Raw genomic sequence first — 27,075 nt, 5'->3', positions numbered from 1 at the left:
GTTTCAAGCCCTTCACTTTCTCTTTCCCCTTCTTTCATCTGATTGGTTCCACCTATAAGCCGGTGTCTCCATCTGATGTATCTGAAGTGTCTCACACCACTTGTGATGCTTTTCTCTCTCTTTTGCTCACTCCTTTGCTCCATTCCTTGAATATGACAGGCTCTGCCTTGCCTCTCAGATCATTGGGGCAACTTCTCATAAAAAGTATTAGCCTATTCTTTTCTTTTTCTTTACTAAAGTACTATTTATCTTTAGATTTTACAAAGGTCATACTTGACAAACTGACAACTTCTCTCTCCCAACTTCCAGTATGAGTAAGTGCTTTCCTCTAACAACTTCTGTCTCTACTTATATAACTGCACATTTGGCAGTTATGCATTTCTTTATATTTTGATTCCTTTCTCTTCCACCAGTTCTACCCTTCTCGTGGCTGTATTTTAGAATCAGATAGGTTTTCTTTAAATGCTAATATGTGGGCTTCATCAGGATTAGGTGTGGAGCCCAGTTTCCTGTGTTCATATGATGCTGACATAGTGTGTGTTGTTGCATTAGCACTAAACTATAAAACCCTAGAAGGATAGAGCATTTGTTTTTGCCTAAGCACCTGTCCTAGAGTGTTCAAAACCACGTTTTGTTTATGAAATAAATACGTTAACACTGTTTTAACACGTCTTACTGTAGTTCTCAGCATTCTTGCTGCAGACACAATTCCTTCCTATTTGCCTTGGCTAAAGATAGTTCTTTTCCATACTCGGGTAACACTGAGTTCACTTCAGTTTATTTCCCAAGACTTACTTTAGCCTTCTTCTTCTGGAAGTCTTCCAGCTGTTTATGTCCTGTAACATAGTGTTTATTCCACACTGTTTGGGGATGAAGCACACGTTCCTCATCCACACTCATTTGTGAACTCCTCAAGTTCTTAGGTCATCTCCATGTTTTCCTTTATCTTAAAATGTTATTTGTTTTTTAGAAATCCATACAAGTATATATTGTATGTTGAACATATCCCACCATACCCTTCTACCCTTCCTTTTTTAAACTTCATTTATTAGTCTCCTTTGTTCTCCTAGACATCTTTACTTTTACTTTAATGTTGCATAAACATATACTTTTATTCTTTATTCTTCTTATTATTATTTTGATTTTTAGATTTATTATTGAGTTAGTTTCTCTAGCTATAAAATTCAGGATCTCATTCTCTTTCTCTTTTTTGGGAAGCAAGAAGTTGCTGTGTAAATTAGGTGGCCTAGAACTCCCTATGTTGTTCATTGCTGACTTTGACCTTGTGATTCTCCTGAGATCTGTGATTATAGACATATTCTTAATTATGTTAAAGATAATGGTCAGTGCCAGGTGTGGTGACAAACACCTCTAATCTCAATACTTGAGAGGCAGAGATAGACAGATCTCTATGAGTTGCAGGTCAACCTGGTCTATACAGTAGGTTTCAGGGCACTCAGGACTACATAATGAGATCTACTAATCTGTATAAAAAAAAAACAGGCACAATATTTGGGAATAGTTACTCTTTTTCATGGTGGATTTCATGTTTGTCCTTTATATGTTTTCTATTTAAGAAATAATGAACATGTAATACTTTTGTAGTCATTAAATTCACAATAAAGGTTTTTAAAATTACCATTGATTATTTACTGTGAGCCAGATAGAAGTAACAGATAGCTTGCTGATGGCTCAGGAAAGGCAAAAGCACATGTCACATCTACATTTTATCCTTCATTTAAAATATTTAAATTTAATGGTGTATTGTGATTGGTAATTTACATTTATACAAGGACCTTTTGGACTACCTACATGTCTATTCTATGATCTATGCAATTGCACCTATATTATCTTGTTCGATTTGAACTCCAAGCATTCATTGTCATTTTGTAGAATTAAGTATATGTCACAGTGTTTTATAATATGGAAGTCACTCTAGACAGATTTTATTTGAAATACATTATTGACCTATGACCAAATTCTTCCAATGCATTATTAACGGTGCACTCACCTTTTTGCAGACAAAGTCACCAGGTAAATAAATAGTGGATTTCAATCTTAGCAGCAGGTCATAAATCATCTGTGTGTCACAGCCCTTAAAAAGGAGAACAATAATTTTACAGACACAGCAAAGCAATAAAGACCATTAATAGACACCTGTCTTCATCTCCAATTGCTAACTTACAACAGTTGTGAACTTGCCTTGGTCTAAACTGTAGAGAAAGATGATAGCAATACTAAGAGCTTGGCACTCGATAAAGAAATATGTGTGGAATGAGTCCTGTCTCTACTACCTATTATTATTCAACTGTGTTCTCATTCTTCTGAACTATAAAATTGTTATAAAAATAATCATAAATAAAGCTTTACATGGTGCTTAATGATAGCTATTAATGATAATGTTTAGGCATGTTTGGATTAATACAATTCACAGTATTTGATAAACAGCCTTCTTTTGTAAAATATCATGAATAAAAATTTTGATATTACTTAACTCTAAACCTGTGTGTGCCATTCTTCTCCAACATAATTATTTTCTTCATTAAAGTAGGAAAATACACATAAAAGGAGTATCTGCAATACTTAAAGTATGGGATGGGACAGTCTCTTTCAAATAGTCACCTTTTAGTGACCACTTGCCTATTGGGTGACTATAAATACAACCTATTTGCCTCACCCACACTTATACCCTATAAGATCTGTGACCTTTTTTTCCTTTCACTGAAGATAGATTCTAAGATTTTTTTCTCATACAATATATCCTGATTATACTTCCTTACCTCTATTTCTTTCACTTCTTCCCCACCTTCCCTCTACTTTGGATCCACTGCCTTTCCATCTTGCATTAGAGAATGATAGACTTCTAAGAGATGACTACAAAACATGACAAAATAAAATACAATATGATAAAGGAAAAAGTATCATATTGAAGTTGGACATGATAACCCAACAGAACAACCATAAGAGTCAGAGACCCAGTTGTTCTCAAAGTCAGGAATCCTATAAAAATATTAAATACACACACACACACACACACACACACACACACACACACAGTATCTGTTTCAGACCTCTGCTTGCTGCTTCAGTCTTTGTGAGCTCATATGTGCCTTGTTTACTTGACTCAGTGGGTCCTATCCTCCTGGTATCCTCTATCTCTCCTAGCTCTTACATATTTTCCACCAATTTCACAAAATTATCTGAGCTCAGAGGGGAAGGATTTGATTCAGATCTCCATTTTAGAGTCTGTATACTCTCTGACTATGACTCCCTCCATCTGATCCCCTCTGCTGCTGGAGAAAGCCTCTCTGATGATGATTGGAGAAGGCACTGATTTATGAGTATAGTAGAACATCATCTGGAGTCATTTTGCTGATTTTTTTCTTTATTTGACCAGTCCTTTTTGGTTTTACTTTAGGTCTCTAGGGTATCCAGTCTTTGTTACTTGGTTACCTAGGTAATGTTGGATATGGGTTGCTTCTTGCAGAATGGGTCTTAAGTCAAATCAGACAGTGGTTGGCTAGTCCCACTAGTTCTCAGTCATCATTGATCTAGAGTATTTTGCAGGCAGAATAAATTGTAGGTCAAAGTTTTTGTGGCTGGGTTTGTGTCTAGGTGTCTCTTTTAGTAGCCTGTACAGTATCCTCTTGTACCAAAAAGATTGGAACTTAAGGGTGAAGGCTCCATGTAGGCATCAGTTTGATATCTCCATGTTCAATGAGTTGTGTGGAGGTTGCCCTTGGTAATGGGGCTTTCTATGGTACCCCCTTGGCCAACAACTCAATTGAATGCAACCCAGTACCTCTACTGGAAGCCTTGCCTTACAACAAAAGATGGTTAGTTGAGACAGTATGTTTCCTATTACTAGGAGTCTTCATTAGGATCACCTTCATAGACTCCATAGCCTCCCAATTCCAGTCAAATCTCCCTGTGCTCTATCCCTCCATCCAATCTCCCTTCCTCCCTACACTGATATCCCCATGTTCAGTTTCCATGAGTTTGTAAGCTTTTTGTTGTTTCTGTTGTTGGTAAACAAATTTCCTCTGTGACAGTGATAGGATGCAGACAATTATTTCAATTTTCTTGTATCTGTGGAGACTTGATTTATATTTGTATATATGTGGTCAACTTTGGATAAAGTTCCATGAGATTCTTAGAAGAAGGTATTTTTGTGTGTGTGTGTGTGTGTGTGTCTGGGAGAAATGTTCTGCAAATACCTGTTATGTCCACTTGATTTGTCACACCTGTAGGTCCAATATTTCTCTGTTTAGATTTTTTTGTCTGGATGACCTGTCCATTGGTGACAGTGGGATACTGAAGTTTCATACTATCAATATATGAGGATCAATAATTGATTTTAACCATAGTAGTGTTCCTTTTACAGACTTTGTTGCACTTATGTTTGGGGAACTGATGTTAAGAAATTGAAATGTTAACTTGGTAGATTTTTCCTTCAATGAGTATATAGTGTTCTTCCCTATCCCTTTTGAATAGTTTTAGTTTGAAGTGTATTTTGTTAGCTATAAAAACAGCTACATTGGTTTGCTTCTTAGGTTCATCTCTTTACCTGAGGTAATGTCTATCTTTGATGCTGAAGTGTTTTTCTTGAATATAGCAGAAAGAGGGATCCTGTTTTCTAATCCATTCTGTTAGTCTGTGACATTTTATTGGAGAATTGAGACCACTGATATTGAGAGATATCAATGACCAATGAGTGTTGATTTCTGTTATTTGTTGTTGTTGGAGGTGTTGGTGGTGATGGTATTGAAGTGAGTGTGTGTGTGTGTATGTGTGTGTGTGTATGTGTGTGTGTATGTGTGTGTGTATGTGTGTGTGTTTCCCTTCTTTTGTTTTGCTTGTGTGAGATTATTTATTTCCTGTGTTTTTATGGATATAGTAAATCTCCTGAGGTTTGAGTTTTTAGGGCTGCATTTGTAGATAGATATTGTTTATAGTCGTCATTATCATGGAATTTCTTATTTTCTCCACCTATGATGTTTGAAAGTTTTCCTGGTATTGTAATCTGTGCTGGATTTGGTGGTCTTTTATTGTCTACAGCACATCTTTCCAAGCCCTTCTGGCTTACAGAGTCTCCATTGAGAACGAAGTCAAATTCTAACAAGTCTGCCTTTATATATTACTTGTTTTATTTGCAGCTTTTAATATTCTTTATTTCTTCTGCATGTTTTGTGTTTTGATTATTATGTGGTGACAGGGTTTTCTTTTCGGTCCACCTATTTGGTGGTCTATATACTTCTTTTACTTTTATAGGCATCTCTTTCTTAGGTTAGGAAATTTTTCTTCTATGATTTTGTTGAAAACATTTTCTGCTTCTTTGATCTGATATTCTTCTCCTTCCTCTATACCTATTATTCTTAGGTTTGATTTTTTCCTAGTGTCCCAAATTTCCTGGATTATTTGTACCAGGAGTTTTTTTTAGGTTTGCCATTTTCTTTGACTGATATGCCCATTTATTCTATTATATCTAAAATGCATGAGATTCTCTCTTCCATGCTGTATATTTTCCTGGTGAAGCTTGTAATTCTTTGAGTTCTTAAATTTTTTATTTCCAGATTTTTTTTCATTGTTTCTATTTCCAGTGTCAGGTATTGAATGCTTTTATTTCCTTACACTGTTAATTTGTGTTTTTCTTGATTTCCTTAAAGGATTTATTATTTTCCTCTTTAAGGACCTCTATCAAAGGATGCTCCAACATATAATAAGGACACATGCTCCACTATGTTCATAGCAGCCTTACTTATCATAGCCAGCATCTGGAAAAAACCCAGATGTCCTTCAACAGAGGAATGGATACAGAAATGTGGTACATTTACATAATGAGTACTACTCAGCTATTAAAAACAATTACTTCATGAAATTCTTAGGCAAATGGATGGAGTTAAAAAATATCATCCTGAGTGAGGTAACCCAGTCACAAAGTAATACACATGGTATGCACTTACTGATAAGTGATATTAGCCAAAAGCTTGGAATACCCAAGATACAATTCACAGACCAGATGAAGCTCAAGATGAAGGAAGACCAAAGTGTGGATGCTTCAATTCTTCTTAGAAAGGGAAACAAATACTTAAGGGAGGAAATATGGGGACAAAGTGTGGAGCAGAGACTGAAGGAAAGGCCATGCAGAGGTTGCCCCACCTGGGCATCCATCCCATATATAGACACCAAACCCACTATTGCAGATGCCAAGAAGTACATGCTGACAAGAGCCTGATATAGCTGTCTCCTGAGAGGCTTTCAGAGCCTGACAAATACAGAGGCAGATGCTCACAGCCAAACATTGGAATGAGCAAGAGGTCCCCAATGGAGGAGTTAGAGAAAGGACTGAAGGAGCTGAAGGGGTTCAACCCCATAGGCAGAACAACAGTACCAACCAACCAGAGGCCCCAGAGCTCCCAGGAACTAAATCACCAACCAAAAAGTACACATGAAGGGACCCATGGCTCCAGCTACATATGTAGCAGAGGATGGCCTTGTCGGACATCAATGGGAGGAGAGCCCTTGGTCCTGGGAAGGCTCATTGCAACAGGGTAGGGGAATGCTAGGTCATGGAGGTGGGGGTGAGTGAGTGAATGAGTGAGTGAGTGAGTGAGTAAGTGAGTAGGTGGGTAGGTGGGTGGGTGAGTGGGGGAGCACCCTCATAGAAGCATGGGGAGGGGGGATGGGATAGGGGGTTTCTGGAGGGGAAACTGGGAAAGGGGATGCATTTGAAATGTAAATAAATAAAATATCTAATAAAATAAAAAAGGACCTCTATCATATTCATATAGGCTGTTCTAATGTGTTTATTTTAGTGCTTTAGCTATGTTATTCAAAGCCTGCTGTGGTAAGATTACTGGTCTCTAGTGGAGACAAGTTGCCATGACTGTTGCCTTTAGGTGGGCAATGGCATCTGGGTTTGGGATAATGATAGGTCTAGGTGCTCATCTCTGGATTTAACTTTGGTAGGGTGGGTGTTTTTTCCCTTCCTTTCTGTTTCCCTTGGTTTCTAGATTTTCAGAGAGTGTGGTGTTTGAATGCTGCCTGTTTTTCTGGCCCATTCAGTTCATAGGAAATGGCTGTGATTTTGGGTCCTGGACAATTGGCATAAGTTGGGAGAAGGAAGTTCGGAGGAGATCTTTGTTGATCCATTGAGAATGAGGTTCGAGGGCATAAGGAGACCACAGCAGATCTAGAGATGATCTCTTGGGATTCAAAGGAGATGTGGACTGGGGTACGGGGGATGGACAGGAGGCTGAAGCTGGCATTCTGTTGTAGGACTAGAGATTAAACTCATGGATTGGGTTTGACATATCAGGGTGATAGGAGAATGCCTCGAATTATGGCTTTCATTTAAAATGTGACTGCAAGGAACTCATAACTGCTTGCTACAAAACAACCAGTTAGAACTTCTTGTGAGAAACCTTCCTGGTAACATTCTGGATTGCAGTACACCCACTTTGGTTTGTGGGCCTTCCTCCTCCATGATGTGCTAACTGATCAGGGCTAGAGGACCAGGCAGTTCTCATAGGTCCTGTAAGTTGTTCTTCCTTCCTTCACACTGAGATTTGTAAGTAATTGTAAGTCTGGTTTGAATTTAAGATTAAAAGAACCCCAATGTCCCAGGACACATCCCAGGAGGGGCACATTCCTTAGTCAGAGGACACTTGCTGGATTAACATTCAGAGGAGAAACAGAGAGGCTGATTAACATTCCTCAGACCACAGGGGAGGGAACCCACCTTCCGGTAAGGAGAGCCCAGAGTGTAGATACATTCCAGGAATCAGGAAGCTGAGCCCATAACATAATAAACCTGGGCAAAAGGAAGACAGATACTCCTTGTCATAATCTTAGTCACCTAGAGACCGATCCCAGAAAGGTCAGACTTTGTGGTTTTCCCTTGTGAAATATTCTGTACCCATAAGTACTGTACCCAGCTCTTGTTCAGCACTCTCTTGCCTGCATGAGAGAGAGTCCTAGTGCACTAGTTTCATTAAATCAAACCTCATGTGATTGCAGCAAGTCCTGTCCACGTGCGTCCCCTGGTTTTGGATCTTACAGTCCAACATAATGCAGCTGCCTCCAATGTTTTAAGTTCTCTTTTTGTGCAGTCTTCTCTGTTTCATATGGTGAATAGACCTCAAGCTAACTTCTTTCCAGGTATTTATGTATGCATTCCCTCTCTCTCCCTCTCTGTCTCCTTCCCTCTCCTTCCCTCTCCCTGTCCTCTCCCCTTCCCCATTTCCCTCTTTCTTCCCTCCCACCTCTGTACACACACACACACACACACACACACACACACACACACACACACACACACAGGCACAATAGACATAATAAGCACAGGACAGATGGAGCTGCAAGGGTATTTATATAGAAAAAGTCCCCATGAGGAGGGAATTGCCAGGAGCCAAACTCATGAAATTACCTGCTGTTCTGGAGGAAGAACCTAGTCAGTTAAAGTACAAGAAAGGGCATTCATGATCTCAGCCCCCAGGAACTTAAAGAATGTCTGGTATTTCCTGGGAGCCAGTTAAGACAGTGGGATGGTCTTAGGCAATAAGGACATGATAGTGGGTTAGCCTTAAGCAATGATCCTTGCCTAAACTTCCTGTTTTGCTATGTTTATAACCTGCCGCCTGAAATTAAAGTTCAAGCTCTTGATGCTTGATTAGGACTTTTGCGTGTCGTCTTTGTGTCTATTGTCCCTTCATTCTTTCACCACCGCCTCCCTGTAGGATCTCTTTGAATTCCCCATGGGGCAAGAATCTAGTTTCATCTCAGCTATAATTGGATACCAAGGCATTAGACTTTCCTTCAGAATAAAGGCAGAGTCTATTAAATATGCACAATGAACATCCACCTTACTTCCCTGGTATCCAATCAGAGTTTGTACTTCCTCTTTAGGGACGAATACTACAATGTTATATCTGAGGAATCACACCGATATGGCACTACAGTAGGTTAACCTTGCATACAAGTTTTCTACATTGGTAGTTGGTTGTGGTCTATCATGATGTATTATGAGAATAGCAAATGTAGAAATGAACACTAGTTTCAAGTTGCACATCATTCTGAGTAGTGAGAGGGAATCTTGAGTTAGCAATATTTTGCTCAGAACACAAATCATTCTTTTCCCCAGCCTAGTCAGTGAAGATATGCTTCTTTCCCCTTAGTCACTGAGTAGCCATTTCAGCTATCTGACAGTGGTGATGTGTGATGTTTATGCCCAGTTGGTTCTTATTTTATTTAATGGTGGTTCTAAAATGGAAGGCTATTGGCATTGGAAACTTGGCTATGCAAACAAAAAGCCGTGGGATGCTCCCTTTTAATAAGAGGGGGAAATTTCATCACTCAAGAAAAGAAATAACAAAACAAAACACTAAGTTTTCTAAGAGCCAAAATAAGAATAACTTTTTATCTACAAAACTGAAAGGGTGAAAACAAACTCATGATAATTCTTTTGTTGTGTAAAACTTACAGCACTTACACAACACAGAAAAGGCATTAGTTATAAAATTTTAAGCATCAGCTTAAGGCCACAGACTATTTCCTCTGTTGATAAATGGGGACTGTTGTTTTCATTACTGAATAGAAAGGCAACACCATGATGTGGATAAAGCAATGCAAATAAAATATCATGTGTTTTTAGGCTTGAGTATAAAAAATGAAATAAACTACATATATGTTTGTATATAATTATTTAATTATGTGGTTTTCACAAAAACAAGATGAAAATATGTTAAATATACTGTTAGATTATGAAAAAATACATATAAAATAATATCTCTTATGATTCATGTGTAACAAATAGAATTATTAGAAAATGACTTCTGTAAAGATATCTTAAAAATATTTATTTTAGTAGTACTGTCTGGGAAAGGAGAAAGGAGCATAGCTGTGAGAACACATGGGACTTCAATAGTTGTTCTTATTTAAAATGTTAATAAAAGCAAGAATTTCTCTCTCTGTGGAGACACACATTTCACTATTCCTCTTCTAGCCATCAGGTGAGCTCACTGACAGAAAGCACTAATAAAGGAGAACAAATCAATGGGGAGCTGTTAGACCAACCTAGGAGATAAGCCTTAAAATAGATAAGCAGACAATTAGCACTCTCCTCAGCAGGAAGACACATAGCACTCACATCAATAGTTTACAAGTCTTGCTTAGGTTTTTCCCAGAGAGGAACATTTGGACTCTTTGAAATATGGCTTTCTATTAACACATTTGAACACAACTTGAATCAGATCATGCACACTCAACATAAAATCTAAAGAGAGTAAACATTTAGATTTGCTTTATCAACCAAGCAATGCTGTCTCTGAGAGATTGTTTTTGGTCGCGTATCCTGGGTCTGGCTGCTGTACATTAAGAGTTCAATCCTTCCCATATAGATTTCAGCTTAGGAAAATAATACCTGCATGGTGAATTCATTCTATTTTACAATGTGTTTGAGAACTACTACACTTTTTTTTCTCCACAAAGTTATGTTTTTCTACTTGAATTTGTTTAATTATGTGTGTGAGTTCACTGGTGTGTGGAGGTCAGAGGATAACTTGCCAGACTCAGTGTTCTGTCGCATGTTCTGGGAATGGAATTTCAGTCCTATAGGCTTTGTGGCAAGCACATTTACCCATTCCATTATTTTATGATTAGAAGGAATAGCATCTTGGATTAACTTTTTTCCCCTTTTTATGTGTAACTTTCTTTGATAAAAGTCAGATGTTTTCATGTTATAGAAATTTAAAAAGAAGCTACTTACTCTTTGGTGAATTTTTGCTTTCCTTCCTTCCTTCCTTCCTTCCTTCCTTCCTTCCTTCTTCCTTCCTTCCTCCCTCCCCACCCCCACCCCCTTGCTCTCTGTGTGCTCAAATTAAGTTTTATTTAGGTTATTTGGCAATTTGGGCAGCAGTACAAAATTTTTGTATATGACCATGGGTCATATTAGACAAGCATTTGTAGCTTGTAGGAGGTTGGTTTATGCACCCATAAAGCAAATGCCTTTCATTACCAGTGACAAACTGCCCAAATTCCTCTACTTTAAATGGCATAGGGATTTCTGAAGACAGCATTTGAAAAAATACTATCCACAGATTAAAAAAAAAAATCTCTTGAAATAATAAGGACATACATAACCTGTCAAAGGCATTCACATTTATTCCTCCAGGTGTCAAAACAGGCATTTGCTCGTATGTACATTCTTGTTTTCACTTATTGATAATTTGAGGTTAGAATCAAAGTGTTTCCAGAGGTTATAAGAAAGACCACTGACATATCAGGATAGTTTTCATGGACTTAGGTGACATAGGAACTAAGAGGCTGCTTCTTGTGGCCTTTAAAAAAAAATTTTTTTTTTAAATTTAGTGGGATTTCTCTTCTGTGTAGCTCAGGGTACTGCTCAATTATGTAATGCCTTACAATTTCCACTTGCCTTGCAGTGGATTTATGTATGGGCTTATTTCAGTATATTATTGAACAGTAAATGGGGTAAGGTCTAAGTCAAACATTTAAGGGACCTGACAGCTAATATCACAAGGGTTAGTGCTTCTAGTCAGTCTCCATTCAACCAAGTTTGGAAGTGGAATCCTCGCTCCTTGTGCAATGTCACAGGGTCCTAGTTTGCTTTCCATTGCTGTGATAAAGACCATGAAAAAAGCAAGGTCGGAAGGAAAAGGTTTATTTGGCTTACTTCTTATAATCACAGTCCATCACTAAGGGAAGCCAAGTCAGTAGATCAAGCAGGACAGGAATCTGGGCGGGAACTGAAGCAGAGATTATGGAGGAACACTACTTATTGACTTGTTCATCATGGTTTGCTTTCTTATACCACCCAGGACCATGTGCCTAGGTTTGAAGAGATGCCATGACCAAGCAACTCATATAAAAGAAATTATCTAAGTGGGAGACTTGCTTATAGTTTGAGACATTTAGTCCATTAGCATCAGGATGTGGGAGGATGGTGGCAAAAAGTTAAGAATGGTATAGGAGAAGTAGCTGAGAGATACAAACTAATCCCTTGCCAGAAAGAGGGGATGGGGGTGGGTGGGCCTGGGCCTAGCATGCGCTTTTGAAACCTCAAATCCCACTTCCAGTCACACACCTCTTCCAATAAGGCCACACCCCGTAATCCTTTTCAAACAGTGTCAGCCCCTGATAGCTAAGCACTCAAATACCTATGGGGACTATTCTTATTTAAACCATCACACCACGGGTCCCACTGCCCACAGTGGGCTGGACCCTCTCCTATCAATCATTAGTTAAGAACTAAAACCATAAATTTTCCTTCATGCCAATCTGATGGAAGATATTTTCTCCATTGTGATTCTGTCTTCTCAAATGACTCTAGCTTGTGTCAGTTTGATTAAACAACTGACAAGCACATATGGTAACTTTAAAAAAGCATTTACAATTTTTTAAGTCTTATTTTTCTTGGGTGGTACAAGAAAATACTGTGTGGCTGACATTTTCTATTTCATGTATCCCAGGGGAAGAATGTAGGCAACCTGACTTTCCCTACAGCTTCTTTCATTCCTCTTGATCATCACTTTGGATCCAGGAAGCAGAGATTATTATCAGTTCATGAATGTTGCTATTTTAAGACTCTAGGGGAGCCTTAGCTTACTGGAGACCCCCCTGAATGAACCATGCAGAGACATGAATTGATGCAAAAAATCAAGAGGAATTTTAATGATCCAATGCATTGCAGTCATCCTGCACCCGAAGGACAGGTGGCAACCCTGGACAGCCCATTTGGTCAGTTTTTATACAGTTTAAGGGGTAGACTAGAGAAACAGTGACAATATGATTGGCAGAACAGTGTGACTTTTAAACTGATTGGTCTTTAGGGAATGAGGTGACAAGGATCTTCCTTGTCTGTAAATGTCAAGGGTTGGTCTGTCCTGAGGAATGTGTCTATATGCCCTGGGCCTTCCCCACCCGCAGGTGGGTTCTCTTCCAAGTGGTCTGAGAAATGTTAATCAGCTTCTCCCTTCCCTTCCAGGAGAGCTAATGTCCTCTGACCGAGGAATATTAATTAGCCTCTCTCATCCAGCAAGTGTCCCATGACCTTTCCAAAGTTCCTGAGCTGACCTCTTCACTACGTCATTCACCCCCAACACAGAGTCATCTGATTCATTTCCCATTTCCTTGATTCACAAGATTTCTAGCATGACTGTACTGGTTAAACATGGCAAACAATGTTGCTGGACAGAGTCCAAGACTTCCTTCCTCCTTTACACATTGACCTGGTCACCAGTGAAGGATATGGGTCAGATCTGTCATGGTAAGCAGAGGAACTAAACCAACCTGCCTGCTAGCTAGCCACAAGGAATTCTCACAAGGAATCCCAGAAGGACACCTCTCTCAGGGGTATCAGCATATTCATCCCTGGCAGTTTGTAGGATCTGAGTTGCCTAGTATATAGATTAATAGCAAGCATGTAGGATTTTTCTCCTTTTCTATAATACAGTGGGAATAAAGTAACTGCTGAGACATGAACAGGACTGTTGTAGAAATACATAACAATTATATTAAATTTTACTATTTAGTTTGTCTTCCAACACCCCTATGAGGCTAGGAGTTAATGTTGAATTTTAGACAAAGGTGTGGAAGTTCAGGAAGCCTCTTCACTCTTTCGTAGGTCACCCATACAGATGACGTCACCTCCTGAGCACTCTCAGGTTAACATCCCTGAACGATCCACTCTCTTCTCCTTACCAGGGCTCTGGACATGCTAGACCCTCAATGATTATGGGCTAATGTATGAAACAAAACTAGTAGAAATGGTTTCACTTTAGATAATGAGAAATCCAGTGCTGCTTAAAAATTGCATTAAATGTTTGCTTAAAGATTCTGGAGATCTGAACTGAGTTGTCAGAAATTCCATTTTTATTCAAAACCGAATCGATGGGTGTTGGTTCCAGGAAAGTCATTTTTAAAAAACATCTACAAATGTGGAACACAATTGTGAAGCTGATAAAATTTATCTTTAGTGCCTTTTCCTTTTTTAGCTCCATGGGACTTACCCATTTCTATTTCTAGGCTCCCCACCCACCTCTTTTGTGTGTTTTCTTTGAAAGAAACCTTAAGATATTATGAATGATTTATAATTTACTGTGAATTTAAGTGACTCCTAAGAAGAAACACTAGTCTTCAGGATTTTTACCAACTTGGTTTTGCTTACTTTAAAGGGAAATGCTTTGTTTCATCGTAAACTTCATTCCCATTAAAAACGAAATGTTTTTAATAGTTATAGAATAAATGTTTTAATAGTTATAGAATGAGTTATAGGTTCACAGCTTATCAATACTGAGTCTTAAATCCCATCAGACCTAGCCATAGACTCAATGTTTGCAAACATTAGTAATAGATTTCTTCATAAGTTTTCTTTGAGAACTGTTTATAGCTCTAGGAATATAGATGCATGTTTTTCTAGGAACTTTATATGGTCCAAGTGAGGAGTTCTCAGCTAGATGGGAACCTACGGGTGTAGCTAACTCATCCTTCACGGAGGGCCATGTAAAACTGTGTGAAAATTCTCTGGTGATACTTTCCTAGGTATCAAATACTGATATAGATTATATGCTAATCACCACAACACACACACACACACACACACTCACACACATGTGTGCACACACACACTTTTATATTTACTTAGAATCTACTTACCCTAGGGGACCCTTAGGAACTGACAGTAAGAGCGGAGCTATAGGAAGTATCCCCACAGGAGGTGCTGCCTATTGCCCAGCTCTTGCCTTCCTCAGAGAAACTACTCAGGATGTGAAGGACTGGAATTCATTTAAAAGCTGACTGCTCAAAAGCTTTGAGAAAAGCTTAGTCACAACACATCATGACTGACACTCCTGCTTTAACAGCAAAAGTGGTGGCAATGCTGGATAGCTTTACTGTAGCACTCAGGTTTCAGGCCCTAGTGAGGCAACACAGGAAAGCATCTCTGAATTGGCCCCCACTGCTGGGATCTCAGTGTGAGTGTGGTTGTCACTTTGCCTTTCCCCTTCTATTCCTGGTGTGACTGTCACTCACATGTTGTTTCCTACAGAGGAAGCCACAGATTTTTGAGAAGCCTTTAGTCATAAGTGAGTCACTTGTCACAGTACAGTCTTCCGCACGGGATGGAGTCTGCACTTTTTTCAGAGTAGGAAATGCTCAGACATATTATGTTTACTTTGATTGGCATGTAGTAGATACCTAGATTTCATTTTGGTGTCTCAAGGTCTCAGTCATTTTGTTTTTTTTCAGGCACGAGATTCTAATGCTAGCCACTAGGTGGCATGGGAGATCTTTTATTAAATTTCATTCCATTTCTGGAAATTTCATTGCCAAAGTAGCAAACTTTACTGGCTAACTCAGATTGAATGAAGCAAAGGTTTAGAAACACCAGTACATTTAATTTTTTCTACCTTCTTTAAGAGGGGAAAAAGTACATAGCATTTGATATCTGTCTATTTATTTATTTAATTTATTTTTGAGACAGAGTCTTGTGTAATAGAATAGTATAGAACTTACTGTGCTGCTGAGGCTGGCCTTAACTCCTGATCCTTCTGCTTTTACCTCCCAAGTGCTGGGATTACAGGTGTGCACTAACCTATTAGAGAAGTGTGTGTGGCTTCGTTTCTGACCAGTTCACTCCATTTAAGCATGAAATTGCTGAAGAAGGATCACTTTAATGCATGCACTGCCAGGAAACTTCTCCTAGATCTTTACCACTGCTATTTGGATTGGAAATGCATTTAAAGGCTTACATATTAAAAGTTGGTCCCCAGATGATAGTATGCCAGAGAAATCCAAGTTGCTGGGTCCTATAGTAAGTAGGGCTTAATGGAAGGAAGTTCGATTATTTAGGATGTGTCCTTGAAGGGAATATTGTGACCCAAGCTCTGACTGTTCCACTCTCTGTTGGCTAGCTACCATGAGAGGTACCCTCTCTCCCAAGTGTTCCTATTCACTATCATGTATTGTACTGGCTCACAGAAGTGCACAGTAACAGTGCCAAACAGCCCCACTACTGAAACAGGAAGCATGGGTATGCCTTTTAAGTTTATCTCAGTAACAGAAGGCAGACTGATGCACTCATTGTCCTATCAATTGCTAGAGTAAGCTTGGAGGGAAACCAAAATGTACTATCCCACAGTGGTTAAGTTCAGTCTGTAATATAAAGAACCTGTGCTTAAACTCTGCTGCATTGCTTAGAGTTCTGGGCATTATCCCAGTTGGCTATGTTGTTTACTTCCCCATAAAATAGAGATAGTGCTTACTAAACTTTCTTTCAAAATGTATTATTTAGCAACATGCCACACCTGCCAGAAAGCCAGGTGGGCTGCCCACAGTCCTCTTTGGTGTTTGCTCACCTACACCTAACCACTCAGTCCTAAACCTAATGCTGCAGGAGAAGCTCACCAGCTGCAGCCTTCCATCTCTGCCCATATTCCCCATGGATCCCACAGACCATCATTTTCTAACACTCCTCCCCCAGCTTGTGGCTGAATCCCAGCCTCCATCACCAGCAGGCAACTTCCCTATGAGTACATCAGCTGAGCAAGCCAGGAAAACAGGCAACAGAACCCACTACCCTTTGTAAAAATCCAGAGAAGAAACAGAAACCAGGGCACAAAACACTCACTCAACAAAGTCAAATCCAGAAATCTGCACCTAGATCTATAATCATCTCAAATCCAGATGTCTAGATGCCAAGATAAGAATACAATCAATAACAGCCTGGACAACATATGCCCACTAGAGCCCAGCTATCTTTACCAGAGCAGTCCCTGAATATTCCAACAGAGCTGAAGTACAAGGAAAAGACCTTAAAGACAATTTTATGAAGAAAGTAGAAGTCCTTAAAGAAAAAAATGAATACCTTAAAGAAATCTAGGATAGCACAAACTATTGGAGAAAATGAACGAATACCGTAAATAAAGCCAAGAAAATATGAATATGCAGTTGAAGGAAATGAATAAAACTGTTCAAGAGCTGAGAATGGAAATAGAAGCAATAAAGAAATCACAAACTGAGGAAATTCTGGAAATGAAAAGTTCAGATACTCAAGCAAGGACTACAGAGGCAAGCTTCACCCACAGAATATAAACCATGCAAGACAAACTCTCCGGCACCAAAGTTACAAGAGAAAAAATGTATACAATGATCAAAGAAAATATTAAGCCTACAATATTCCTGATGCATTTATGAAATTTGAGAAAGTATCAAAAGTCCAAACCTAAAAATAATAGATAAAGAGGAGGGAGAAGAATCCCAGATCAAAGGCCCAGAAAATGTTTTCAACAAAATCATAGAAAAATTTTATCTCACCTAAAGAAAGAGATGCCTATAAAGGTAAAAGGAGGATACAGAACACCAAATAGATTGGGCCAGAAAAGAAAAATCCCCTCACCACATAATAATCAGAACACAAAACACACCAAAAAAAAAAAAGAATGTTAAAAGCAATAAAAGAAAAGGATCAAGTAACATATACAGGCAGACCTGTTAGAATTACATGTAACTTCTCAGAGGAGATTCTAAATGCCACAAGGACCTGCACAGATGTGCTACAGACTCTAAGAGAATACAGATGCCAGCATAGACTACTATACCCAGCAAAACTTTTGATCATTATAGGTGGAGAAAATTTTTATCATATTTCATGATAAAAATAAAATTTAAATAATAGCTATCAACATATCCAGCCCCACAGAAGAAACTAGAAGGAAAACCCCAACCTCAAGTTGCTACCTATACCCATGGAAACACAGGAAATGAATAATCTCACAAGCAAAACCACACACACACACACACACACACACTCCAATACCAAAACCACCACAACGACCAACAACAAAATAACAGGAATCAACAATCATTGGTCATTGATATCTCTCTATATCAATGGTCTCAATTCTCTAATAAAATGTCACAGACTAATGGAATGAATTAGAAAACAGGATCCCTCTTTCTGCTATATCGAAGAAAAACACTTTAACATCAAAGATAGACATTACCTCAGATTAAGGGTTAGAAAAAGATATGTCAATCAAATGGACCTAAGAAGCAAGCTGGTGTCGCCATTTTAATACCTAATAAAATAGACTTCAAACTAAAAATATTCAAAAGAGATAAGGAAGGACATTACATACTTATTGAAGAAAAAAATCTACCAAGATAACATTTCAATTATTAACATCGATGCCTCAAACATAAGTGCAAACAAGTCTTTAAAAGAAACACTGCTACAATTTAAATCACATATAGACCCTGATGCAGTGAGAGTGGGGCGACTTCAGCATCTCACTTTCACCAATAGATATTTCTTCCATACAAAAACTACTGTGGGTATCACTATCCCTGATTTCAAGTTGCTCCCAGAAACATAGTAATAAAAATTGCCATTGAGATGCCATTTACTCCTATCAGAATGGCAAGGATCAATAACACAAGTAACACTTCATGTTGGCAAGGATATGGGGCAAGAAGAGCACCCCTCCACTACTGGTAGGAGTGCAAACCTATATGACCACTATGGAAATCAATATCGCATTCCTCTCAAAACAGGGAATCGATTTACCTCAAAACCCAAGCATACCACTCTTGGCATATATCCAAAGGATGCTCCAGTCTACCACAAGGGCAGTTCCTCAACCATGTTCATTGCAGCTTAATTCATAATAGCCAGAAAGAAAATAACTTAGATGTCCCTTAACAGAAAACAATGGATAAACAAACTATGGTACATTTACACAATGAAGTATTTACTGTTGTTTTCAAAAATAACTTCATGAAATTTGCAACAAAGGGATGGAACTAGAAAACATTATCCTGAGTGAGATAGCCCAGACCCAGAAAGACACATATGGTATGTTCTTACTTATAAGTGGATATTAGACATTAAGTAAATGATAGCCCAGGTATAATATGTAGATGCAGAGAGGTAGGTAAAGAGGAGGGGTCAAGGGAGGATACATCGATCTCAGGTCCAGAATTGAACTGTGCTACTTGGGGAAGCACTTAGTTGAGTCATTGCATAGGATCAAGCATACCAACTCTAAGTAGTCTTCCTCCCTATAGCAGTTGTTAACTGCTTAAAACTGCAGGGATCTCATAGCTGTTTGGGGGCCAAAACTGTCCTGTGTACTCAGTCCTACAGACAAATTCCTTTTTGATATCTCCACTCCTTAGTTCCCTCTAGAAGCAATTGTTGATCAGATTTCTGTCTTGTCAGTTGGCCTATTACTCAATCCCGGTTCTCACAGTTAGCTGAAGACAATATTTGAATTCAGTGTCACTCTTAAAACTTATTATTCATGACATGTTATGTTAGACTTCATGTAGTTTAATTAGCAAAACCTATATTAGGTAAAAATTTAGAGAAATCTCATCTATAACAGTGGTTTGCAGAGTTTGAAGTCAGTAAAGATCCTAGGTCTAAAAAGAATTCTTAAAGAACTAGCATTCTTCTAAACATTGAAATACTTTACTTTCCTACTTGTTGCTGTTAATTTGGCTTTATCCACTGTCTAAAAATATTTAATTTAAACATTTATAATCAGCACAATTAAGATTATTTTCTTTTCTGTTTTATGTCTTCTGGCAACACGAATATCATACCTTTTATACTTTTATCAAAATCCTGGTGAAAATCTGATAAGCACAAAATCAAGATTTCTTGGATATTGACTTGCTTCTAGTAGCATGAGGAGTAAGCCAGTGGTTGGCTCAGGATTTGGAGGAGCTTTGCCTAACAGTCTACCACACAGCTTCGTTTTTTTCGTCTATAGTCCAGTGGTGGCAATTATGTATTTCAAGTCATGTACTTCTTCATGGATTACATTTTCTTTTCTATCGTTGCTGAAATTTGGTGTTCATATGTATGCCATGGCTTAAAATACATCAGTATATGGAGAGGTTTAAACTATTGTTCTAACATGAACCTCTCCCAGGAACAGAAGATTTGGAAATCAAATTATTTACATGACATTTCCAGGCAGTACTTTTATCACTCCAAACTAACACATCTTAGTCTGTTGGTGCATTCATATTCAGGAGATATGTAGCTCTTTCCCCCGAATTCAGACAGTCTCTCCTTGAGAGAAGAAGGTACTCATAAGAAGGTAATGAAATTTATGAGACTCACAGAACTTTTAAAACCTAGGAAGTTCAGAAAGTTGCCAGCTTCACAAGGCCTGTCTGTAAGGCTACATAAGCAGTAAGCAGTTACTGGGGAAGGGGAGCTGCTTCAAAGCTAGGCAGGGAGCTCCAAAGATAGCTTTTTTTTTGAGTCATCACTGATGCTGGGCTGGGCTTTCCTGCCATGCCTCTGAGTTACCCATGTTTCCGTAGGTAACTCCTGAGACCAATGCTTCTGTAGGCAGATCTTACACACTCACTGCTTTACTTGAGCAGAATTATTTTGTCATTATTGCTCTGTCTGGAGTGAATAAACATCCATGCCTCCCTAGAAAAAGACAATCAGCAAGAAGATAGAGATTTCATGACTCAGTTACTAGCCCTTCGTTTCTTAATACAGGAATTGAATTTCAGCATAAATTTTGGTGATGATGCCACCATCCAAACCATACTAGAGTTGGTTTACTTTTAATATTGCAGATTCTAGGCAGACCAATGCTATATTGAAATAATTTTCCTTAAAGAACGAAAGCTACATCTAAAACATTAGTAATAGTTACATGAGTAGGTCAATACTGAGCTGATCTGGGAACTTCGTTCATCATATGTTGCCAAGGCATGTTCTTAATGGAAGGTGATGCTCTTGTTAGTAAAGACAGAACAGTGGAGTTTAATTAAATTTAAATTTATGCTAGAAGAGTCTGAAGAACTTTTCTGAATAACTCCTCTTTCTTGACACTAATTAGAAAAGAGAGACTTCTAAAGAGCAAATTGTCTGTTGAATGGGGACCCATAATCTTTCTGATTCTTATAAATTGTCCAGGGTATTTTAACTTTGTTAAAGCATAAGGCAGGACCAGTGAGATGACTCAGCAGGTGAAGGCACCTACTGCCAAGTCTGTTGACCTCAGCTTGACCCACTGACTCTTATAAGTTTTCCTTTGATAATTGCATGCACATCTTAGCACATGTGTATTCTTTTAAATCTGCCACACGAACACACAAAAGAAATAAATTAATAAAATACAATAAAAATGGAAAGATGAGAAAAAACTCACAAATTCCATATAAAACAAGAACTTAGATTTTTTTGGAGAAATTGATATTGTATCTTTCTATTAATTCTAAAAATACTTGCCTTGAACAACTCCACTTTGTTGATGATACTAAAGTTTATGTCGATGGCGATAGACAACTGCATCACTGTCGGGAGGTTCTCAAGCAAGTCGGACTCATCTTTGTAAAAATAAATACATCAATCTCCAAAGTTGAATAATTAGTAAAACAATTCACCAAAGAGTAAGTAGAAAAATAATTGAAAATGAACAACATGCAAGTGTTTTTTTTTTTAAACAAGTATATCTTGTGAATATTAGGTCTACATACCCACCATCAAGGCTGTGTGTGTGTATGCTCATGTGCACGTGTGTTTTTAGTTCATGTGTGTTCATGTGCCATGTGTGCTTGTATGGAGGCTAGAAGAAGACACCTGGGCTCTTCCTCAATTACTCTCCACTCTCCACTTTTGAGATAGAGGTTCTCATTGATCTTGGAACTCTGTCTAGTTTGGATCACCAACAGGTTCTAGTGATCCTCCTTTACCTTCTTTGCATTGGCGTTTCAAATGTGTCCCTCTCTTCTTTTAAGAGACAAGGTTTTGCATTGTAGCCCAGGTTGGCCTTACAGCATTTTCCCCTCACACTGGGGCCTCCCAAATGCTGGAATTACAGGCAATTACATACCAGGCCCTTCATACTTCACAATGGTGCTCTTTTGTTCATGAGAGCAAAGAAGTATTTTAACTATAAACGGCAAAATGAATATTCCAGAGCATTGTTTTTAGAAATTTTAAGACATTAAATATAATGTCTGTGAGATAAATGTTAGTGAACAGGCTAAGATGGAAACATGATTTAGTTCTTGTTTCTGCCAGTCCCATCAGCTTAAGGATGGCAAATAATGAGTGGTGGGGTATTTGAAGGCATATGGATGTCTGTCATGTCTATTATTTTATTTGACCTTTATAATAATCCTAGGACCAGTAATTTGTTTCTACTTTGCAGATAGGAGAATAGAAGAATTTAAACTCAGAGAGGCTATAAGCAACTTGCTGGGTTAAGAATAATTAGTAGGCATCTCAGCTGGGAATATAATCTAATGAAGAAATGTGTTAAGTGAGTAAATTTAAATTATTGTTATTTAGTTGCTTATTAACCCAGAAATGAAACTGAATACATTATGGATATTTTTAACACGTGAATTAAATGGTGAACCAGCAGACTGACAAAATATTTCACAAACCAAATTGCCCATTCTTACTATCAGGTATGCTCAGGGTTCATGAAGTTGCATTATCTAGATTATTCTCTCTCTCCATCCTCCCCCCTCTCATTTTAAAGATTTATTTGCAACCTTTAAGACAGAGTCTCAGTATATAGCCCTGTCTGGCCTGGAACTTGTAATGTGGACCAGCTAGCCTTAAACTTACAGACTTACTTGCCTCTGTCTTCAAAGTGCTAGGCTTTCATATATATACCTCTGTATTCATTCTGGATATCTATTCATTCTGTATTGGGATATCTATTCATTCGATATTTATTTTGGATATCTTCTTACATCTACTTAAGTAAATAAGAAAAATTATTGTGCTACATTGTTAATTTGACTCCAACATAGATCATAAATATAGCCATCTTTCATATAAAAACATAATTTGGGGGCTAGAGTGGTGATTCGGTAGTAAGGAGTAGTAAGAGCTTTCTACTCTTGCAGAAGACCTAAGTTCAGTTCCCAGTACCCATATGTTGGCCCACATCCATCTGTAACTCCAGTTCTAGGGGATTTGAAGCCATTTTATGGCCAATGCAGGCACCAGGCATACATGCATTGTACATAAACACATGCAGGTCCTTACACATAAAGTGAATCAAAATAAAATTAAATACATTTCTTATTTCTGAAAGCTATTTGTCTAAGTAAGCCAGAGTTGATCTGTGCCTGTAACAGCTACCAAGAGCCACTCCTTGCCGTTTCCTTGCCCCTATACAATTGCTCTCAAGTGTACAAAGGAGGGTCATGGTGCTCTGTGCATTCTGGGGGTTGTTGTTCCTTACCAGTGGCAGACTGTGAAGCAAAGTCCTATAACCAGAACCAGTAGACACTTTTTTTTCTCTTAGGAAAAATTGTGACTTGAAAATATTGTTTTTTTCACTGAAGGAAGTAGCTTTTTGTTGACTTCTCAGTAATATTAATTCTTATTTTTTACAGAAAAAAAAGCTAAAAATTAAATTTATTGTCAACTAGGCCATAACTTAGTTTAGATGCTTTACTAAAAATTATTTTTTGAGCAGACAATATTGATAAATAATGGTCTCTTAGAACTAAATGAAAACCATGCTGTGTAGTGAAAATGGTCTGAAAACCTGAGCTTTCTCTGCACACTGTGCTCCTGAGGAGAGGAGCTGTCACAGGCAGAACAAGAGTTTGGACAACAAATTCATAGCTCAGCTTGTCTTTGACCAAATTAAGTATTTGGAGCTTCAATTGTTTCTTTGCCTCTGAAAAGGAGTCAATGACACTTAATTTCTCCAGTTTGTGTGTGTGTGATGTGTGTGTGTGACATGCATGTATGTGTTGTGTGTGTGTGTGTGATTCTATGTGTCCAGGTTTGTATATGTGTTTGGTTCTGTGTGTAGAATGTGTGTACCTGTTTGCATGTAAATATGTATGTATGCTGCCTGTACCTGTGTGTGTGTGTATATGTGTGTATATGCATGTGTGTATGGGTGTGCGTGTGTGTGTGTCTGAAAGAGAGAGGAAAACTGTGTAATTTCTAGCACCTGGTAGGCATTGAGCAAAATTTCACCATTTTCTTCTAAGACTTCCACTGAAATATGGCTCTAAATTTAAGAAAAATTTATTCATGTTAAATTAATGCTGGGGAGAACACTTGTTTTTCAACCTGTTATTCAAATCCAAAGATCTCCTCTTTTATCTTACATAAGTTTACAGGAATATAAGCAATTATTGGTCATGCTCACCTAGGATTCTTTGCGAGTTCCATGTATATTCCAGCCAAGTCCGAACTCGATACTGAACACTTTGAGGAATAGAGTATTTGTTCATGTAGGCAATGATATGGTCCGTGCAGACTTGGAAGTTGTTCCGATTGGCTGTTGCTGCCCCAATTACATCACGCATCTAAAACCATAAATATGGTTATTCACACCCAGGAGAGAAATTCCGTCTGAATTGCTTGTCCTTACACAATATCCCTGTCTATTGCCCTGATTGCTTGATTTTAACACACCGACATCAGGTTCTAATAAAAGGTTGGAAATGAGATTATCTCGCTGATAATAATAAGGCCCACTAGACCAATAATGTGAGATTTTTGTGAGGCTTTTGTCTCATAATGCAGGTGACTGCACACAATCTTCATATACTTATAAATTACTGTAAAAATGGTAGTTGACATTTTAAAGCAACCATAATCCCTGCACAGATGCAAGGGAAGTGTAATGAGAGATGAGCAATTATCCTGCAGAATGGCTAGTCGGGTTTGAGAGTCTCTCTGCTAAAGTACCTTTCACAGATGAGCCAGGGTGCTTGCCTCTATAGGCTTAACTCGTCATGCAGTTCCAGCCTCTGTTCTTCCCTTTGTGTTATTTAGACAGATGAAATCAAATCGTACCATGCTCAAGGCACAGTATTCAGCAGAAGTTGAAATGTGCTGAAATTACTGAAGCGTTGTCTGCCGCTGTGACGGTCCTTAAGGAACTGTCAGGTTTAGTTCTCGGATGTTTATAACTCAGCTATAAAAACCCACTCTAGGTTAAAAGCTGATCTTTAAGGTCTCAGCACAAAAAAGATATATTGCTTGGCTCTTCCTCTCACATAGAGAGATGCAAGTGGTTATAAATTTGCCTTGACTGTGAGTTTATTATAGGAGAAAAGCCAGGTCTCACCAATACTTTGCTCATTCATTCTAGTAGCTGTGAAGTCTTTTCTGCTTATGAAAAAAAAACCCTCTTGATGTTTTAAAAAATATAGCTCAAATGCCTTACATTGTGATGGCTTCCTCAATTTACAGTTTTAGAGGTAATAGAATCTACTACTTCTTCAAAGTATTTGCAAAGAGCTCTATAGACACTTCTTAATGTCCATCTTTCAGAGGTTCTTATTCTTCAATGGCACTCCAAATATTTTTCCATGGTCTCAATACCTAGATCTTTTCTTTCCATGTTCATGTGCCACAAACAGCATTATTCAGTGTTTGAAGGCTGTCAGGCATGGTTTATCAGAGGTAGTGTTGAGAGATTTAACAAGGGTGTTAGCCAGGTTTCAAGGACAAAGTTAAACATTATTAGATCGTTTTGAAGGTCAAAGGATTTGTAGTATATTCATCTGAACATCTTATGTTCTATCCTTCACCAGTGTTGGGTTTCATTGATGTAGAAATTGAGGATAATATGTATTTCACAATGATTTCCAGTCTAGGAAAGCATATGATGGTTATAGAGTTAGAAAATATCAGAGTTTGTGGATTATAGCAGAAATTAGAATTCAGGAGTAAACAATGATGGTTAATTTGAGGCACAGTCACTGGTATGACCATATGTATAGATTTCAAATACATGGCAATTATGTTTGAGGCGCTCTTACTTTTTTTTCTGTTTTCCTTTAAAGCATCTTTTAATCACTCTGAGAGTTTGTCACAAGTCTTTATCTGTAGCGTTAATCTCTCTCTTCTATATCAGTACCACAGTTTCAGGTGTTGCTAGCCAAGGTTACATCTTCAAATGCAACTTGAAAGGCAAGTACACTATATCTGTTAGATTTTCACATGCATAAGAATCACCAGAAGGAGGGCTACTGATTTTTGTAAGTTAATTTGCTGAAGCTATTTGTCAGCCATAGGAGTTCTCTGATAGAATTGTGGGGGTTGCTTATGTATTCTCTGATACAATCCACAAATAGTGATACCTTGACTTCTTCCTTTCCAATTTGCATCTCCTTTTGTTGTCTTATTATGCTAGCTAAAACTTCAAGTACTATATTGAACAGATAGGAAGAAAGTGGAGAACTTTGTCTTGTCCCTGATTTTGGAGGGATTGCCTCAAGTCTCTCCCCATTAAATTTGCTATCTGCTATTGGTTTGCTGCATATTGCTTTTATTATGTTTATGTATATCTGTTGAATCCCTATCTCTCTAAGACTTTCAAATGAAGGGGACTCTTACAACTGTAAACCACCCCAGCAACGTGGCTGAATATAAAATTGAAGTTCTTAACTAGAGCAATATGACTACTAAAGGAGATCAAGGGGATACACGGTAGAAAGGAATAAGTCAAAGAACAGCTATTTGCAGATGATACAATAGTAAACATAAGTGACCAAAAAATTTTACCAGAGAATTTCTACAGCTGATAAACACTTTTAGCATAGTGATTGACTACAAACTTAACTCAAAAAAAATCACTAGCCGTCTTTTATACAAATGATAAACAGGCTGAGAAAGAAATTAGGGAAATAGTGTCTTTCACAATAGCCACAAATAATATAAAATATCTTGATGTAACTTTAACCAAGCAAGTGAAAGATCTGTATGACAAAACTTCAAGTCCCTGAAGAAAGAAATTGAAGGAAACCCCAGAAGATGGAACGATCTCCCATGGTCAATGGGACAGCAGGATTAACATAGTACATATGGCCATCTTACTGAAAGCAATCTACAGATTCAATGCAATCCCATCAAAATTCCAACACAATGTTTTATAGATCTTAAAAGAACACTTCTCAACTTCATATGGAAAAACACAAAACCCATAATAGCCAAATAATCCTGGCAATAAAAGAACTTCTGGAGGAATCACCATCCCTGACATCAAGCTGTACTATAAAGCAATAGTAATAAAAGCTGCATAGTATTGG

The 27,075-nt window shown here is 38.0% G+C and overlaps 1 protein-coding gene across 1 annotated transcript in view; it reads right to left on the bottom strand.

Annotated features, from left to right (window-relative positions):
• Cngb3 (cyclic nucleotide gated channel beta 3) overlaps positions 1–27,075 on the bottom strand; it is a 172,722-nt gene that overhangs the window by 32,958 nt on the left and 112,689 nt on the right. Inside the window, 3 exon segments of the mRNA XM_028779786.1 lie at positions 2,012–2,095; positions 21,281–21,378; positions 24,183–24,342. Of these exon segments, the coding sequence (XP_028635619.1) occupies positions 2,012–2,095; positions 21,281–21,378; positions 24,183–24,342 (342 nt within the window).

The sequence above is a fragment of the Grammomys surdaster genome, unplaced genomic scaffold (assembly GCF_004785775.1).
Source record: "Grammomys surdaster isolate TR1022 unplaced genomic scaffold, NIH_TR_1.0 97, whole genome shotgun sequence".
NCBI classification, from domain to species: domain Eukaryota; kingdom Metazoa; phylum Chordata; class Mammalia; order Rodentia; family Muridae; genus Grammomys; species Grammomys surdaster.
The sequence above is the reverse complement of the archived record's forward strand: the minus strand, read 5'-3'. Positions and strand labels throughout refer to the sequence as shown.